At 38.3% G+C, this 19,123-nt stretch overlaps 1 protein-coding gene across 1 annotated transcript in view; it reads right to left on the bottom strand.

Moving 5' to 3' along the window:
• Positions 1-19,044, bottom strand: part of GABRG3 (gamma-aminobutyric acid type A receptor subunit gamma3) — a 284,803-nt gene extending 265,759 nt beyond the window's left edge. Inside the window, exons 1-3 of the mRNA XM_015632800.2 lie at positions 18,666-19,044; positions 15,383-15,531; positions 2,514-2,581 (exon numbers count right to left, since the gene is read on the bottom strand). Of these exons, the coding sequence (XP_015488286.1) occupies positions 2,514-2,581; positions 15,383-15,531; positions 18,666-18,718 (270 nt within the window). The 5' untranslated portion in view covers positions 18,719-19,044. The remainder of the gene's footprint in view (positions 1-2,513; positions 2,582-15,382; positions 15,532-18,665) is intronic.
• Between the last annotated feature and the right edge of the window lie 79 nt (positions 19,045-19,123).

Below are 19,123 nucleotides of genomic sequence, written 5' to 3'. Positions count from 1 at the left end.
GAGAAATGGCAGGAACTGTCCTCAAAAAGTCTGGAGTGCTGGGTTAGCCATATGTTCCTGTGGATTATGCTGTCTTTGCCACAGAACACTTCCTCTCCTTTGACTTGAAGCCTCTTCAAAGGAGCTCCTAACATTTCTTCCCCTTGTGGCAGTTACAGCCTCAGTCTAAAAAGATTCATTCTTCCTTGTATTCACATACAATTCATCTGAGATTAAATTTGCTACAAGTAGGTGTCTGATACCAACTGTCTTTTTCCTGACTGTTAAAGAAAGAGTTAGATATTAATATTCATACTCAAATCTAAGCATAATTGTAACAGTTAATGACATCTGAAAAGCTTTGCTCTACAAAACTGGATTGAACATTCAGGATGAATACCCATTGAAAAAATATCTTAAAGAAAACTATTTCCTAGGTTTCACCCACTAAATGAAAATCACTGACGAAAACTGATCAGAAAATATACATGCAGAGTTTGATTTCTAGAGAAGCTCCACATTATTTTCCCTCAAGTGCTGCAGACTAAGAAAAAAGTAATTGAGCTAAGGTCTGTGTTTGGAAGTACACAGCAGGAAAGTCCGCCTTGTACGTGTCAATGATCTCGGTCTTGAAATAGAAGAGATGGAAATCAATGTAATCATAGTTCTTTTTGCTCAATCAACCACCACTTTACCAAATAGCCTGGACAGAACAGCTCAACTTTTAATAAGTTAGGGGAGAAAAGTTAAAAGTTCTTGTTCTGGTGAGAAAGAGAGCATAGGTGGGTTCTACCAATAATCCCCCTTTTTTTCCTCCTGAAATGGGATTTTCATGCACATTCCTCTCCCTTTGAAATTTCAGTTATATGACAGATATCAGACTGAAGATAGTCCTTTCCTTTCTCTTCCTCTGAGACAGTTAATTTCTAGCTACTATTTCTGTTCAGTTCTTTGTGTGCCCATGATTCAGGTTCAGTCTACATGAAAATCTGCATACTTAAAATAAACAAATGATTATTTTTAATTCCAAAAAGTGTTCCATTTTCTTCTTCCAGTAGACCAAATCAGGGCTACTGAATACTGTAGCCAAACAGTTGAAATAACACAAACTGGGGGAAAAGAAGCTTCTCAATCAGTTCTTCCACTGAAGAGACAAGCCATCACAAACTAATTCAGAGAGGTAAAGGGCAAAAACATATTGTCCCCATTGCTTTTGAACAGAGTACACATTCCTAGAGTAAATGCAAGCCAGAGGACCTTCCAATAAATTGTTCTCCAGAGAAATCATTATGGTAGGCCATCAGGGAAGGCCAAGATAATTAGTTATTTATTAGTTCAAGATCAGAGCAGCTACTCCCATTGCTTGACATTCAGTGCTTCACATGAAATATCAATCAACACATTTCACAGTCGTTGAACATGACAGTTGTCCACAGCACATAATTTGTTCTGTGTTTACTTGCCAGATTTTCCACTGCCAGGGTGCACAGGAGTGTCTGGCCACCTTGTATTTGATATGCTGCAAGTATTTACCTTCTTTCATACTTACAAGCAAAACCAAAGAATAAAGCTGAAGAGACACGTTTTAAATTCAGGAGCTTTTCTTCCAAAAATACAAAAGACACATGCAATGCATTCATTATATTCTTATAGGAACATTGTACACAGCCTTTGAAAGCTATTGTTGAAAAGAGACATTGTTTTGAAGAGATTATTTTAAAATCTTCAAGTACAGTAAGATATTAACAGGTGCTCCATTCCCAAGTTGTATTAAAAAAGAAATCAACCTAATTTAAGAAGAGGAATCATATGAGGAATTCAAACTCAAAAGTTGCACAAGCAGCCACAGCTACCCATAACCCCAGAGCTACATAAACATTCAGCTTGCTTTCTAAATCTGAATATGCTGCTGCAGCACTGAGGAAAGACCTAGAGCTTAGACTGTAACAACTGACCAACCACAGTTATTTATTAGTTAGTAATATATAAATATAATTATTTATTAATATTTATTAGTATTGTCACACTACCACACTCGTTCAGTACCTCCTGCCTTTACACACCCAGTACATCGATGTATAACTTCTGCAAAATTATACTTTAACGTTCAAGATTGTTGGTAACTCGGCAAAAAAACAGTAACCGCTGAAGAGATGATGAGTTCCAAATAAATATGCTGTTATTATATGATGGCTTTCATTAACTCTGCATTATGAAGCCCTGTATATTTGATTGCTTATTGAAACAACAGCTCAAGAGTTTTCTTGAAAATGGCTTCACTTCATACTTTTATTTTCCTGAGATGACTATTTTACCTCTGAAGATCTACCAGCATTTTTCAGTAGACAATATAGAACATAATATTGCTTTTAGGTTTGTTACCTTGATGAGACACAAAAAACAGATTAATAGCTGAAAACAGGACTAAATCAGAACCAAAAAGACTTATCACTGTGGTATTTATTGTCTTTTTCCAAAGTTAGTATTGATGCCAAGATCAGCAATCCAGATAAAAATCTTTGTAAGTCACTTACCATATTTATTGATGATACAGGACCAATGCTGTTGACATAAATATCAACATCAATAACTGTTGGTTTTACTGCGGAGAAAAAAAAAGAAAAATTATTTTGCAACATAAATAATCACTCCAAATACTTTTCCCCCCATAACCATAAGGTCTTTTTTTCAGGTACAACTACTGAGAAATATGGATAATAATGTATTTTTAGGAAAATGTGGTTCTATTACTCCTACCCAACATAAAAAATTGCCATAAATTAAAACCTGTACCACTTCATAATCACAATTCCAATTTGTCTCAGCAGCAATTTGCTAAAGAAACTTTCAGGTCTAGGCACAGTAGCTCAAAGTCAAGCTCAAACCTAAGATGTCTAACATGAAAGTAGAAATAATGCAGTGTATTACTTTTTCCCTTTGCCTCAACATTAAGGTTCTTTAGCCTGTTTGTTCCACATCAAAAAAATCTTTCCAGGTTTCTGCATCTCATCAGCCCTGAAATCATCCTAACTTAGAGTAAAATCTCTATGAAATCTGATTAGCTAAACCTAAGCAGCTCTCCTTTCAATTTAGACTCATTCCCTTCAGTCCACATTGCCTTTGCACTCTTTCATTCAAAGGCTTTTGAATTTGATTTGGTTTAGTCAATGCACGTTTCCCATAAGATCTTCCATTTTTTCAGATTTCCTGGTCTTAATAAGCCAAGACAAGCTCTATATTCCTTTGTTTTGCTGAGGCCACTGTGATTTCTCTTTCTTTCAGCATCTTTGGTGTCATTGTACCTGCCGGACATTACTGAGCTATTATTGGTGACATAACCTGACTCTAAAATAATGCCACTATTACACAAAAAGACACATATTTTCTTTACTTATGCTGCCATTCTTCCAACCCCACAGGTTATATGTTAACCTCTAAATTGAGACTAAACTAGTGGTCTACTTTCTCCAGAGTTAACTGACTCAAAACTAAGTATAAAGACTAAATGCTATTTTAACCTGCAATTGATGCTGACTTGCCCCTACTAAGCCAGCAGCTTGTGTTGGACATCTTCCTTTCCCATAGAAGACCCTTCTCCCCTACATGGTTTTCAAAAATCTCCAGAGAGTATTCAAACCACTGAAGTTTGAGAACTGTGTTGGACTTTTTTCACTAATCCCCAATTCTCCTAGAATGAGGAAATGCAGGCATATTGGCCATTCAAAACTCGGAAAGCTTTCCTCTGGGAAGGTACTGAGCAGAGAAGTGAGGAACAGTTAAATACCAAGGTTCTGCTGGAAGCTTATCTATGCTAACTATCAGTCATTTGGTGTAAAGCCATCTGGCACAAAGCTGAGGATAGACAGGAATCTTCACATGTAAAGATGGATCTTTTTTGCCTGCATCCCCCAAATTTCAGACTATCAAAGAGATGTCAAGTAGTTTTGAAGTACTTGAAAATTTAGATGGTTATGAAAAAAAGAATTTGCATGCCGGTTTGTCCTGTAAGGTATGTATGTATGTTTAGGAAGGCTATATCTCCTGTTGCAAAAAACAGACATTAAACTGGGTGAAAACAGTGGTTAAAGATGATAACCATTCTCTCTAATTCATTAAGTAACACATACTTCTTGACTGCGTATGGTCAGAACATCCAGGATTATTTAAGGTCATGGTTTCAAACTGCCTGAAGCACTGGCTGATAAACTCAGATCTCCCCTTCAGCAAAAGAAAATGTGAATTCAGCTGAACAAGCTCAGCTGATTAAAGCAATTCTAATTGTACCCAGCTAATAACTAAATAGGAGTCTAGCAGCTTCTGGTAATGAGTTGCCTCAAAATGCAGTAATAAATGTCATTACACAGGAATTGGTAATAGTGAGGAACTACAGCTAGTTCTTCCACCAGAATAGCATTCATGGAATAAAGAGCTCTAAGCTTTATAGGGTTTATGTATGTGTCTAGCTGGAAGTTCAAGGCTAAGGAGCTCTGGTGAACATTAATGGCACTAGACTTAAGGATGTAAATTGGCATGCAATTGAATCTTGGCAGGACCAGAACACAGTGCTTGAAACCTGTTTCTATTTAATCCTTGCAGCAGTTAAGTATATAAATAGAATATGAGGTGGTAATTTCTTCTGGATGTGCTGGACCAAATTCTCTTATGGTGAAAAAAAAAACAAAAAAGCACTGCTTGTTAATGTTAAAGACAATTTGATCTTACAGTTACTCACAGTAAAGATCTAACCTTGAAACAGAACACTAAACAACAGTCACTTCTTCTGTCAGACATTTCCAGTGAAATTCAAATTGAAAATAAATAATAAGAAAATACAGGTAAGCTATTATACATGTTCAAATTACAAAAAAAATTATAAAGATTGTAAGCTTACTTGAATTATTTTGTTTTATTTTTCTAGGCAGAGGTAAAAAATATAACTGTAATTTGATTGTATGATAAATATGTGTTCAGGTTTTAAAAGAAAAGTCAGAAGAACGTAATTCTTGTTGTACATGGTCTTTCATGGATATAAACACATACAAACAAACAAAGGATTATCAGGTATAAATTTTAGATTTGTTATCATGAGTTTAAATTCAAAATACTAACCAAAATTAAGAAAGGTTTTAAGATTATTTTCTCCAAAATGCATTATGAAAAAGGAAATAACTGAGTCTTAAAGTTATTGTGTCATATTAGAAAGAACTCACCCTACAAAGCTCTTCAAAACAAACTGAGTTTCATGGAAAGATGAAAAAGCTACACTATTGGGAAGGTTGGACCAGATGATCCACTGTGTTCCCTTCCAACCATTCTGTGATTCTGCAATTTCAATGCCTGCTCAGTTTTTCAGTGTTCTGCATGCATTTGTGAACACAGTTCCTGAAGGAATTCAAGCCTCACATGGAGTTGTTGAGTTGCAGATGGAGCTTTTTTTCTTGCACTGGAAGAGTCCTCAGTGTTGTTGACAGAACAATGAAAATGTTAATACCTCACTAAAAGTTGACAATAAGATTAAATATGGATACTCAGCTTTAGTACTGTTTTGTTTTTGGCAAAAACCCAAGATAGTTCTAAAGAACTGTCAGAAACTTTGAAAAATTACTGGCAGAACCATGTGTATACAACATGCAAGGGAGCAATTAAAGGTTGTCAACAAATGTACCAGCCTTCTCAAAGTTCTTTGAAACATTATTTAATCCATGGCAGTAACTTTCCCTAAAAGATAGTGCAAGCACATCTGAGTAATTGCAGTGTTACACTGATACTCAGGGCTACCAAAGGTAACCTAGCTACTTATCACAGCCATTTTATCTTCAAACATGTTGGCTTTAATTGAAGAGGGGATTTATAAAACCAATCAAAATGTTTTTAAGCAAAACTAAGGTCATCTGATCCAAATGCCCTGGCTTTGAGACAGTGTTTACATTCCAGTCAGCTTTGTAACTATCACTTTGCAAAGACACTACCAACAAGTACTGCCTACAAACTTAAAAAAACCCACAACTATGGGATTAATCTAGTTCTGTGTTGTGGATTTACATGAGTGAGAAAAAACAGCACCTGAGCTTGAATCTCATTAAAATCCATGAAGACATTACTGTTGGACATGTGTGAGTTGATCATGTGTATAGAAAACTGAACAGATAAATCAGGAGAATTTTAAAAGAATCTTGAGTAAATCAAAAGAGAGAATGTTATAAAATTTCATGTCATGTAGGGGAAAAAATCTGCAAAATGTTCCTGACATTTTATTATGCTTATTTACTACTCTGAATAATGCTGTCCTTTTAAAATATCTTTTAATTTTTGATAGATCTCCACTATTCAGAACTGATGCTTATTTCATGAATGAAACCACTTTTCTTCCTTCAGAAAGCTTCCTCCACATTTGAAGTCTGTCCAAATAGCACTAATGTTCTTGCATAAATCATAAATATTTAGAAATATTTTTAAAATTTTAATATTGGGAAATATTTTTTACAAGCTCAATTAAACAAAGTATGTCTTACTGAGTTCTCATAAATTTTAAAACAAAATTATTTTTTGCTGAGAGTTAACCTTTCTTACATTGTTCAACCAACTCCCAGGTTTATTCTGGTTTTACCCAACACAGCAGGGGTAAAAAATGTTATAGATCTATACATACATATTTGTAGAAGCAAAGCAGCTGGAACTAGATTTTTAGAAGGCACAAAACTATATAAACATCACAATATGATCTCTGTTCACGACCTACAGGGCCGCTTGAATTCTGCCCCAATTTTACAAGACTACTGACTAACAAGATTGGCTCTGCAGTAATGAGATATTTTTTTATATTGCTCTGTAATGATACTTTACATTCTCTCATTACCACATAAATTGCTATTTTTAAATTGGGACAAAGCTGTAATAAATCATTACACAGTTATTGGTAACTGTAATAGTAGTGATTATAGTGTTAATTTTTACTTTGCATTAGTGATGACGACTATTCCAATTTTCCTATGTGACCTTATTGGCAACATCTCTATACCTAGCTATTCCTATAAAAAAAAAACTGCTCTGCTAACAAATCACTTCTCAAGACTAAATACAGTCAGCTAACACATCTCCATTTTACAACGAATTACCACATTTGAAGAAAAACCTGGTAACAGGAAGTGTTAAGCCACCATCCCTGGAGGTATTTAAAAGATGAGTGCATGTGGACATGATTTAGTGCTGGATTTGGCAGTGGTAAGTGTTGGACTCAAAGATCTTAAAAATCCTTTCCAACCTAAATTATTTGATGATTCTCTTCTCCAATGCTACAAATCTATCCGTGAGGAAAATTAAAAACCCTCATTCTCCCTGCATGAAAGAGAATGGGCTTGAAAACAGATAGATGTCAAAGTCCTGCACTTGCTACAGACACAGAAACTCTGTCAGAAGTGACATCCCTATGTTTTAGGTTCAAGCTACCTAAACAGAGCTGCAAATGAAAATCAAAGGAAGAAAGAAAGTTTGGATTAAAGCAGTACCAGGATGAGAACACAGTCCTCTGAAAACAGCATTTTTTTACATAGGTTTGGTTGTCATTTTGTCCAGGAGTGTGAATGACAGTGTGCACATAAACGGACTCCCTCAATTAACTACAAATCACTTTTATTCTTCATTTCCCACCATAACTATCAATCAACCTTCAGCACTTTCATCCTTCATTTACCATTCCCCAACGCACAAGCTGTAATTTTTCAAGTATTATGTTGTGGAATGAAAACTGCAGATAGTAATGGTTAGGCTTGTTTTTCAATTAATTCCTACAGTTTTAATTTTTGTTTTACTTATATTCATCAGAGAGGAGAGATCCTGTGTGATAACATAAGACTGAAAAATAATAGAATTTGTTCCTGTGAAGTCTAGCAAGCTAGCAACCAGGGTGTGGAAGAACAATAACAGCCATAAGAAAACTACACAGATGTAAAAACAAGCAATATTTAAAATAATATGTGCAGAACATAATATATCCCTGTTTAAAGATGACAGAACAATTAGTTTGTGCCATGACCCCAAAATGGCAGCTAACACTGAACATCTTTGCAGTTTACAAATACTTGCTAAGAATATTCCTTTATGCCAGCCTAGTCTGGCTAACCAGAGAAGGAAGAGGAAAGAAGAGAAGTATTTTTTTATGTAATTGGTATCTCAGACTTTCCCTCTTACCTAACTTTCAACTCATGGCTTCCAGAAAGTTTGTATGCTACACTCCCTTGATCCTGTCAGATTAAAAAATATGATAGTGAAGTTATAGAGTAGAAGAGAGAATAAGAACTAGCAGCTTCTACATTTAGTTTTGTGTGTGACAGTTAAGACTAAGAGTTAGGCAAACATTAACTGTCAACCAAACTTTACTACCTACGATGCCATTCAAGAAAAATATTCCATCTGTGTATGCATCAAGCCATTTCAGCAAACAGTCACTGTCAGGAAATAAGACACTAAATAAAAGTTACCTATGTAAATTAAAACTTTACATTCACAAAGAGAAGGTTGTACTTTAAGGGAGCTTGCAGTTTAATAATTAGGTAAAAGGCCACTTTCTCCAACACACAAGCAATACTTCTTTTCAACCCAACACAAGACTACACACAAGATAAAAGTATTACAAAGATACAAGTGTCTTCTTAGACATGAGAGAAAGAAGCATTTTATATGGGCAAAGAACTGCATTACTTGGGGTAAATTATTGGCAGTAAATTATGGGGAAAATTCAGAAAAACAATGCTTGAATGTTAAAATATTTCTATATATTGAAGTAGAGTAAGCTTCAAATTAAAATGTTGCTTTCCATCATTTGATTTAAACCAGGTGATCTAATAAAAAAAAAGAAGTGAGAAAAAGAAAGAAAAAAGGAAAATAACCAAAACTCTTAAATAATTGGAAAAACAAAACTAGGTTGCTTTGGAGAATTTTAAGCAGAAACATTGAGTTGCAGGGCTTCAGGCTCAATGCATTGGACTAAAATTTCTCTACTTTCAGAATGGCACATTAAAATTTTACCTGAGAAAAGGATGAATAAAAAGTAGGATGATTCCCCTCAGGGTTGAAAAGCTGTGAACCAAAGCAGGTCAGAAAGCCAAGGCAGAAATTCCTCTGTACTCAGTCCATGGTTAAGTGATTAGAAAAGCAGAATTCAGGCATGAAGAAAGCCCAGTGTCAAGATCCTCTCCTAATCAGAGTTGCTCCCATGCAGGATTTTGAAAAACCCTATGTTTAACACACTGAACCAGCACAAACCAAGACTATGTGCAAGCAGCCTATTTGTTTATGTAATCTTTCAAAACTATAACATGTATCATCAAAATCTGAAACAGGTATTTTGGAGTGTTCATAAAGTAGCTTACCCCTTATTTGCTAACTTTGCTATTAATATTTTAGAAATATTCATGGCCATCACTGCAAAGGAAAGCATCAGTTCCTGAAAATGGTAGAGAATTAGAACTCCTGCAGAATCAGAAGAAATAAATCCCTTCCATCATGCCACCTAGAACAGTGGTGGATTTCTCATTTTCATTGAAAAGCAACCCTTTTCTCAGGAATATTCGTCTTCTTGAGGATTTCTAATTAGATGGCAAAAACAGTACAAAAGTCTCTGAAAGGAAGACAATCTACTTCTACTCCACCAAAAAAGAAGAAAAAGGGAAGTATCAGTGACTGTTATTCAGCCCTGTTTCCTACTAGGTCTCAGCCACAGCACTCTATGTCCTCAACAGCAGGTTATTCAAGTTTATTCTCCCATACAAATCTAAATTAGACTAATCTCTACAGTCTTCTGCAGTCCCCAGTACTAGAGAAGTTGGATCCAGGACTATGGATTCCTCCTCCTGAGTGCTGCCATAACACAAACAGAATTTACCCCATCTCTCCTTCCCATGTGCTCCACCTTTACACACAAGTTGGCTTTCCAGGTCCAAGTGTCTATGATAAATCCTGAAGCAATGAATGTCTCTCTCACTACTTCATGTTATGAGATGCCTGGCACTGTCTTGTAGGCCACCACAAAAAAAAAAGACTTACAGCAGAATGTAGCAATTTGACCTTGTATGACACTTCACAGCTTTCTCTGCACTATGATCTGGAAAATATTTTGATCTGCCAGGCAATATGCAACCCTCTGTCACCACATATGGGGAAACCTAGCTGGAGCTAATTTAAAGAGCATCAGGTGTGGCAATCAGCAGCTAGCAAAAATAACTTGACAGCCTCTGTGGTAAGCGCCTGTGGTGCACTTCAGGGTTCATTTCTGTGCAACATGGGAGGAAAGCAGGTCAGACAGGAGAAAGGCTGTGGTACTGCTTCAGAGCTCAAGATTTTCAATAGGGAAATGCCTGAAAAAGGACATATCCTTTAAAAAGCAACAGAGTTGTTTTCTCTCAACCAACAGATTAGCTCCTTGCACACAGTGAGAAACAGGTTAAATTAGTTACAGAGGAAACTTTTAACTGCTTTAAAAGAGAACTGCTGTTAATGCTCTCAAGCAGCACAGTAAAGCACATCAGACAGAGCTTTGTCTTCTGTGCAATCTTTTGCTGATTCAAATGAGCCCATTTATTTGTACCAGCTAAGCTTGTACAAACCTAGTCAGGGTAGTGAGAGCTGCACAGCAGTATCTGAGACTGCTCAGATCTTCAGAAATATGGCTAATGGTTACAAAGATACTGGAGAAGTAAAGCAAAGCAGCATGACTTCAAGACAGCTAGAACTGGTGGAGTCAGAACATTACATATCCCAAAGTGAATTTGTTTTGGCTTATAAATACATAATAAATATAGATAACCACCAGAAGCTGCAGGGATCAAATAATTTTAGAGCATCCAAGAGGAAACCATGAGTTACTGAAAAGTAACTTAAAAAAAATAAATATGAAGGGAGGAAGGAAAAGCAGACATTAATGTATGTTGAAACACCTCAGAACACAGACTGGTGAAGCTTTCTTCAACAAACGCAGTTTAGAGGTTTCCTTAATGTAACGATCATCTGAGAAACAGAGGATACAATTATGCAATACAAATTGCCTTTCAACTCTGCCACTCTAAGCCTGATCTAGGGTGATACTTTTTTCCCTCCCACTGCTAATGGCACATTTCAGAAACCTCTCACATACCAGATTTTTGATGGTTAAGGTAACTTTCACAATACAAAAAAAGATAGCATTTAAATTTCCACATATAAGCTTACTCAGGGAATGTGACTGGCAAACCTTTTACTTTATTTCACTGTTACACATTTTCTAAGACAAATTATATTCCATATAAAATTAAGCTTAAAACAATGTAGGATTCTAAAGGTAACTTTTATTTTCCAGAGCTTTGTTGTGGTCTAAAGCATCCATTAAGGAAGGGGAGAAGGAAGATTTCATTAAAGTAAACTAACTTTGAAGGAAATATGTTTTGCCATCTGGCATTTAATTCACCTGTGTTTTGCTTCATTGCTGGGTTTTCTTTTGTTTGTTTTTGTTTGTTTTTTTATGTGGTGAGATTTTTATAGTAACTTAAATTTTAAATCTATCAATCAATGTAAAGGGCAATTACAAAAATCTGGTTTATCACTAGAATTTAAATGAAACCGAGATTTTTTTAGCTGTAATTATCATCATTCTGTTCTGTGCCCTGTTGGTTTGCCTAATATTTCTGTTTTCATTTTACTAATAAAGAGGAAGAAAAATTTCAGGGCCAGAACCTGGTCCTGCTAAATTTCAGGATTTAAATCAATGTGACATGGGAGGAAAAAAGCACACTTGCAGGGCAGCAAGTCTTACTGCATGTAAGAAATTATGCATTTGCATTGAACATTCACTTCAAAGCACTTTCAAAGAACACAGAATACCTGCCTATGGAAGAGATATTAAGGCAGTTCTGAATTGGTTTTGTTTTTCTTCCTAGGATTCTTTTAATGCCACGCAAGCGACCTGAGTATCTCATATCAATAATTTCAGCTGGTAAAAAAATAGGTGAAAAGATGCTTTACATCATAAAACACTTTTCTTTTTGATCTAATCAGTACACCGTTATTAGCTGTTTGGTATGAAGTGCTTTCTTTTCTTTTTTTTTTCAATTCAAAAAGGCGTGTATTTTCTGTGCTATAATGGAAACTTTCCAGATGCCACCAATTAAAAAATAAAAAAACCAAAAAAACCAACCTCAAAAGCCATGATATTTATGGAGACAAGAACTCTGCCAAGTGTGTGGCCACAGGGGATGCAGTCAGGCATTCCCCTGCTGGCAGAACACTGCTTTGTTTCCAAAGATCAAAGGCCTCTTTTAGTGAGACAGGACCTGTTAAGGTATAACTTTGCTAATAGCCTTCACAGGTAAACTGTTTTGCCTAATATTTAGGTTGTTCAATCCACTCTTTAAGAATCCTGCCTTAGAACCTTGCAGGTGAAGCCTGAAGTGCTGAGGGTAGATTGTGCCTATGATCTGAGCAGCAGGCATTCACGTGGAAGCTGAGGTCAAATATAGGCCAGGATGAGGGGAAAAAAAAAAAAAAATCCTAGCTTTTCATCCAAGCAGTGACCTACACACTCTTTACAGTGGTTTAGATGTGCTTGGGTGGCAGAGGAGGAAAGAGGGTAGCTGTGTGTTGGCAGTTCACTCACTGATGGCTGTACTGCTGGCCTGGAGGAGATGTGATTGCTGATGATGTCAGTGCCCACAGTATGGCAAAAGGGCACTCAGAATATGTCTGCACCAGGTAGGAATCATACCTGAGCTAGCCAAAGTATCAGTTGCCTTTGAGAAAGATGATAAGCCACAGAGAAGTCACTGCCTGTGCCAGCATGCACTTTGATACATTTTATTTGCCACAGCCTTCTCCTATGGAGAGACATAGTTTTTGGTTGCAGAAGTGTCTTCCCAAGTGATCTGAAACTGGCAAACCTAATCTTAGAAAATGCAAAGTATTCCCTAGGTCCTTCTGACTGCATTCAGAAAAAAGATCATTTCCTCAGGACCATAGCTAAAGCTGCACATTGTTAGAAATAGTGGATTTGCAACAAAGGATTGAAAAACTGAGTGAAGAGCAGTGTGACATGAAATGGTGAGTTTCCCTGTCCTGTGGGTCAGACAATTTACTTCCCAGCATTACCATGTTAATGTAAAGGCCCTAGTGAGTAAGGTGACTCTGTATTAGTCCTGTATTTAACCCTCAGTATTGGCTGAACTTCTGCTTGATTCTGAGAATCACTTCTCACTTCTTCTACTGGTTCACTCCATACTTCCTCTAATTTCCAAAACATGCATTTTCTTCTTGAATGCTCTCTGATAACTGGTACACTAACTTTTTTTTTCCTTGTGCTCTAGCTGGTTTCTATTGTGTTGTAAAGTATTTGTCTTAATACCGAGATCTTCAGGGCAGCAAGACAATTCTGTTGCCAAGACACGTCAACCACCCTGTTTGGAGGATAACCAGCTCCCAGATGGAAAAGATGTGCTTGTGTGTCAGGCACCAGCCAGAAATTCAGGGAAGTTATCTGTAATGCCTGATTCTCTAGCGTTCCCCTTGTGTTCTCCTTGCCAAATGCGACAGCTCCGCAACTTCAAAAGGGCAATGTTATTTATCTGCATCAAAGGTAGGAGAGGTGCAAAGAGGGACCAGGGGAGGAAGCAGAGATGAACTAACTTCTGTAGCATTTGAACACTCAGCTCAGGTTCTGAAACAGCCAGATTGCTATCTAAAAGACAAAAAATGGCCTAGGACAAAGATGCTTAATAGATGTAGCTGAGAGCTGTAAAATCTGTTTGATATGTGAAGAGCTGTGTAATTTGACTCCTTTCTCTAAAACAGGATTTACAAAATGTTGTGGAGAGACAAAAGGAATTATTTTGGTAACAATGACTTCCCAGTGCTGTAAGACATGTCTGACCTCTACTGATTTTATGGCAAGTGACATGGGGACTTTGAGTGATTCCTTTGCCCCACGTAGGCATAATGTAATTCACTCTGCCTTAAGTCAGTGATCTGAGGACACAGTGTATAAATCAAAAAATTTGTCTGAGACTGTCTTCCAGATGTTGATATGGGTGGGAAAGTGCATTAAAGCACCTCTCCATTAGATATTAAAGATAGCTAAATCCAATATGACAAACTAAGTAGAAAAAGATAAATGTCACTCTGTGATAAATACAGACACGAGTATCAAATATGATCTTTGTAAATACTATGGAAAATCAAAGTAATAGTTGCAAAAAAAGAACCAAACAGACCCTTTCTTTCATACCACAGGACAGTCTTCCTTTTCTGCAACTGTTGCATTATTGTATAGATATGAGACACTAATAATTGTAATGATGAATACATACAGATGGCTCTTACTTCCCTCTGAACTGTTACAAAGGGATCACCTAGAAAGTGTATTGATATATGTGCCATTAATGAACAGTAATCTCACTTATAATCAGGGGTAAAAATTCTCCTTCTAATCCCTGCAAATATTTAGGAAAAACAAATTATATTAGGTGATTGTTTTGAGTATTCCCCATTCTCAGTTTGTTCTGAAGCACATGCAAGTTACAGCAAATATGACAAATTCTTTCTGATTTCTGTCATACAAACTTGCTGTGAAAAAAATGAGCAGCAGTTGTGCTACAGTCATTATGCTCTAGGGATGCAAACCAGGTAAAAAGGACATAACTACAATAGGTGGGGCACTAAAAAAAAACAAAAGAAAACAAAAGGAAAGAAAACCAACCCAACAAACAAACAAACAAAAGAACCACAACTGGTTTGAAATCTCATTATACAAATTAAAACAATAAAATAGCCCAAGATGGCTTTACACAAGTACATACTGGCTCGTATTTCAATTTTATACATACTAGTTCTGATCACAAGGCATTTTGATTCTATAAGATTTCTTTTGGAGATATCTGCTGGTTTGTGGAAGATCATCTCTGGAGTTGCCCTGTACACAGGCAAATCCCACTGCCTTCTTCTCACTAAGCATTAAGGAACGTAACTTTCAGGATCATATTTTGAAGATAATAGGTGCACATTATTCTCTTGCTGTGTCTTACTTTTTGTTTGTAACCTGTTCAAGTTTTGTTTGCTTCTCAGAGTGTGAGATTTTCAGCCTGGACTGGATGACAAAAGAGGTGTGTTCCTTCCTCTGCCAAAGAACTGCTGAATACTTAAGAAGTAGCATTTCCATATCCTTACACAAACTCTGCACAAACCAACCAAATTTTAGGACCCTAAGCTACCATCAGATTTCCCTGTGAGAATTAGCATTTTTAAAATACTGACTTGGAAATTAACTTCAGGCAAAAAAACCTTAATCTACACTTCCCCAGATATTTGTGCACACTTTCCAGGATATAGTAACATGTCTTCCCTGCACCTAGAGAAGCTTATCCTCACTTGTGCAGAACGAGGCACTTACTTCCAATATCTGGCCGCAGCTTTTTGTCATACTCTCTCAACAGCTTGTTTAGTATGAGAGTCACATCTGTGTCTTGTGTTTTTGGAGCTAAAACCCATTTTTGGTTAGTTGTTCCATCTTCATATTCATCCTCTTCAACCTCTCTAGAACTGCAAAACAAATGATAAAAATAAATATTATTTTAAATGACTAAAATTGGAAGCAACAGGGTGCAGCAGGGTGCAACAGGTGCAACAGGATTTTCCCATTAACAATTGTTGAGTATCTGTGGATAGGTCATGATTGACAGTTGTTTAGAAATTGTCTTCTGGAAGTGTCTTCAAAAAGTTACACTCGAGGAGATAATACAGCCACCAGAGTAGTATTTTATACCCTGTATTTTAATGAACCTATTCTGATTAGTTTACAATATGCCTTTACAAAGAGTGAACATCTGCAGTATTACTTTATTAATACATCAAGACAACTGATTCATCTCTTGCACAAAGGCTAATAAGAGTATTAAAAATTCAGATCTGTTAATGCTTCCTGATCATTTTATCCTATTAATAAATTATTATATTCTCTGTGCCCGAATTCTAGAGTTCAATGTATTACAAGGCTTAGAATTAAGAGCTCACTCCTTGAATTTGAGATGGATTATCACAAGCACACAAATACATTGCATAAATAAATCTGAATTTTTCTGCAGCTTCAATAACTTTTTTTTTAGAAACAGCACTACTCCAAGAGTTGTAACTTTATTCCTTTATAGGTGAATGATGTTTATTTTAAGGGTATATTAATGCAAATGGGGTGAAACTACAGTTTGGCCAGAAATCACAGCTTGAGCTATTTTCACACAAGACTAATTCCATTTGTGAGGCTTTTTGTGCATGGACTTTAAAATGTTGATTTGAAGATGTATTTTTTGGTATCTTAGAAACCAAATCTGTTTGATGCCTCTCACTGGAGAAAATCTATGACAGACTGAGATGAAGTTATTAAGAGAAAAGATGACCTCAGTGGTCATCTTCATAGGTTCCAACCTATGGAAGGAATCACGTCTTTTTTCAACCTGCAATTGCCATGGGGATATGATATAATTCTGCAACATTCTTACATAATTGTGAATTATTATGTGAGGTGCAAAGCAGTGGAGAAGGAGAGGCATCAGCCTCGTTTGTTCAGGGGATGTGCTACACACATCACTGCAACTTTCTTTCTCTCCCTCTCCTTTTCTGCATAATGATGCTAGTGTCTTTTAAAATACCTCAGACATCCAGGAGACTTGATAAACACTGTATGTGAACAAAAAAAACACCTGACACAAATATAAAAGTTTAATCACAGAGCATCATCAACCCTCACACTGCTTGAAGACCACTATTTGAGAATTTAATGAATCTTTAAACTGAAACTGCTCTACCACCAGTACGCCCCTGAGGATTAACCATGAATCACTTAACACGACCTCACAATTTTCAATTGCTCTAGGCACAGTTTCTATATAAAAATAATTTTTAACTTAGATCCTGAGGATTTTCTGCAGAGAGATCATATAACAGAGTTGTAAAAGTAGAGAAAACTTAAGACGAAATTTTGAATAGACAACCACTACTTCTCTGTAATTGGGCTATATTCTCTAAAAAGTTGACTTTTGTTTCTTTTTATAATTCACTTAATGAGCATTAAAACACTCAAGCAGATTTTGGGAGAATTCTTTTTTTTCCCATCAGATTCATGACCAGCCCTGTGTTTTAATACTGCTGTTACAGAACCATTCTCCGAGGAGGCATCATCTCTGAACATACATGGTTAATATTTCCGAGCTGAAACTCTGCAGTGGTGCTGAATTGCTAATAGCAAAGAGGGACAAATCATACGTCTTTTTCTGCTGCAGCCAGCATAACTTTACCACAGGCATTCAGACTGCACCTGGAAATGAGAACGGAGTTCAGGTAGTATCATGATTGCCATTTCAGGGAGATAGATGCTGCTTTAAAACAAGTCCCTAACAAGAGTCTAACTAAGCACTGGCAGACTTTTTAGATCACCTCCCTCTAGCAGCTTCTTTCCTAGAAAGTACCTGCAAACCATTTAAATCCCTACCTATCTTCTAGATTAAGACTGGAGGTGGGAGAGGTTTCACAGTGGACCAGACTAATACACTAGACACATATTTTTCAAGATTTTTTGCTTTCTTCCCTATGACGTTATTATTTCCCTTCCATTGCTTGCCTCTGGTTAGGCTCCTTCAGGGGCACTTGAGGTTACATTTTTCTTTTGTAGCCCTACTGGTGACTGCCAATTCCTATCATATTCCTGCCATCTAGAGAAATAACTACAGACTGATGGCAAACCAGTGTCAAGCTGGGAAGGAAGAAAGGCTTTGCCCAACTCTTTGTCAGTTTTTATTCCGTAAGGAGACAGAGACTATGCATAAATTGCAAGGGAGGAAGTCTAGAAGACTCTGAGGCGTTGTCAGGAAAGTGTTTATTTCCTGCAAAAGGTGTGTCCCACACTTGCTGTGGAGGCTGGCATGAAGCATCCTCTAGTTCCTGTGGGGATTTAGTAGATAGACACCACTCAGGTGTGGGGCAGGCTGCCACGGAGGGGAGGGGGAGGCCTCTGAGCGTGCCTGTAGCCTGGTTTGTGGTGGTTCCTGCAGGGGGGAGCTGAGCTGACCCCTTTGCCTGGGTTATCCTGTGAGGGTGTACAACAGCTCCGGACAACCAAAAGGACCAAAGTCCAAAAGGTCAGGGCTGCCGCTGCCGGCTGTGCCCCTCTGGTCTCTAACACTGGATATCGGTTCCCCACCGGGGAGACCCTTCCCGGCCCTGAGGCGGGGACCAGGGGATCGCGCACCCCGCCACTCGCCTTCTCGCTCCTCACTCCGGTCTCTCCCGCGGATGCCCCGGGGGTGGCGTGGAGGGAAGCCAGGGCCGAGAGGGGAGGGAAGCCAGGGCAGCCCCAGCCGCCGTCCCACCGGGCTCCGAGAGCCGCCTGAGGGGAAACTTTCTGCCTGGCCGGTCCAGGAGGGGGCTCCGCGCAGAGCCGGGAGGGGACAGCGGCGGTGCCACCGCCCCGGGCGCACCGCGGAGCCAGGCGGGTCTCGGGATGGGAGCGGGGTAAGCCGTGTTTGGGAACAGAGCCCCGGCACGGCGAGAAGAAGCTGGGAAGAGGCCACTGTTCTTCCTGGGCGCCGAATATTGTGCAAACTCCGGTAAATGGGACTTCAGCCCTCCAGCCCCAGTGCAGAGAGGAGAGGGGCTGGAGGGAGGCGAGGGGAGCGCAGACTTACCAAGCGTAGAACACTGAGAGGAGGAAGAAAACCGGCAGGAGCTTAGCGGACATGGTCCGGACAGCGCTGGCCAGGTGAGAGGAGCGGCAGGATGAAGGAAACGTTGCAGAATATTCACATGGAAGGGAGAGTGAGGCAGTGAGGTAAAGGTCTGAGCCTCTCCTCCTCTGTATTTTCAGCTTAATACCCTGAAGAAAACACTCTCTTCCACAACGCTCCGAGAAGGGAGGGGGGAGGCGAAAGGGAAAAGAAAAAAAAAAAAAAAAGCAGAAGTGGAACGAGAGGGAAATCCCCAGCGGAGAGGCTGCCGAGGCCAGGTATAAATCACGCTCCGCGGGCTGACAGGTGTTCAGCGGGCACGGAGCTGCGGCTCGTCCCTTTTGCCGGCAGCCAGTTGCCGGGCGCAGCGGCGCGGGCGCTCCCGCTGCCCGGGCCGGCGCTGGCCGTGCCCCCCGGGC

Source organism: Parus major, chromosome 1 (assembly GCF_001522545.3).
Source record: "Parus major isolate Abel chromosome 1, Parus_major1.1, whole genome shotgun sequence".
Lineage (NCBI taxonomy): Eukaryota > Metazoa > Chordata > Aves > Passeriformes > Paridae > Parus > Parus major.
The sequence above is the reverse complement of the archived record's forward strand: the minus strand, read 5'-3'. Positions and strand labels throughout refer to the sequence as shown.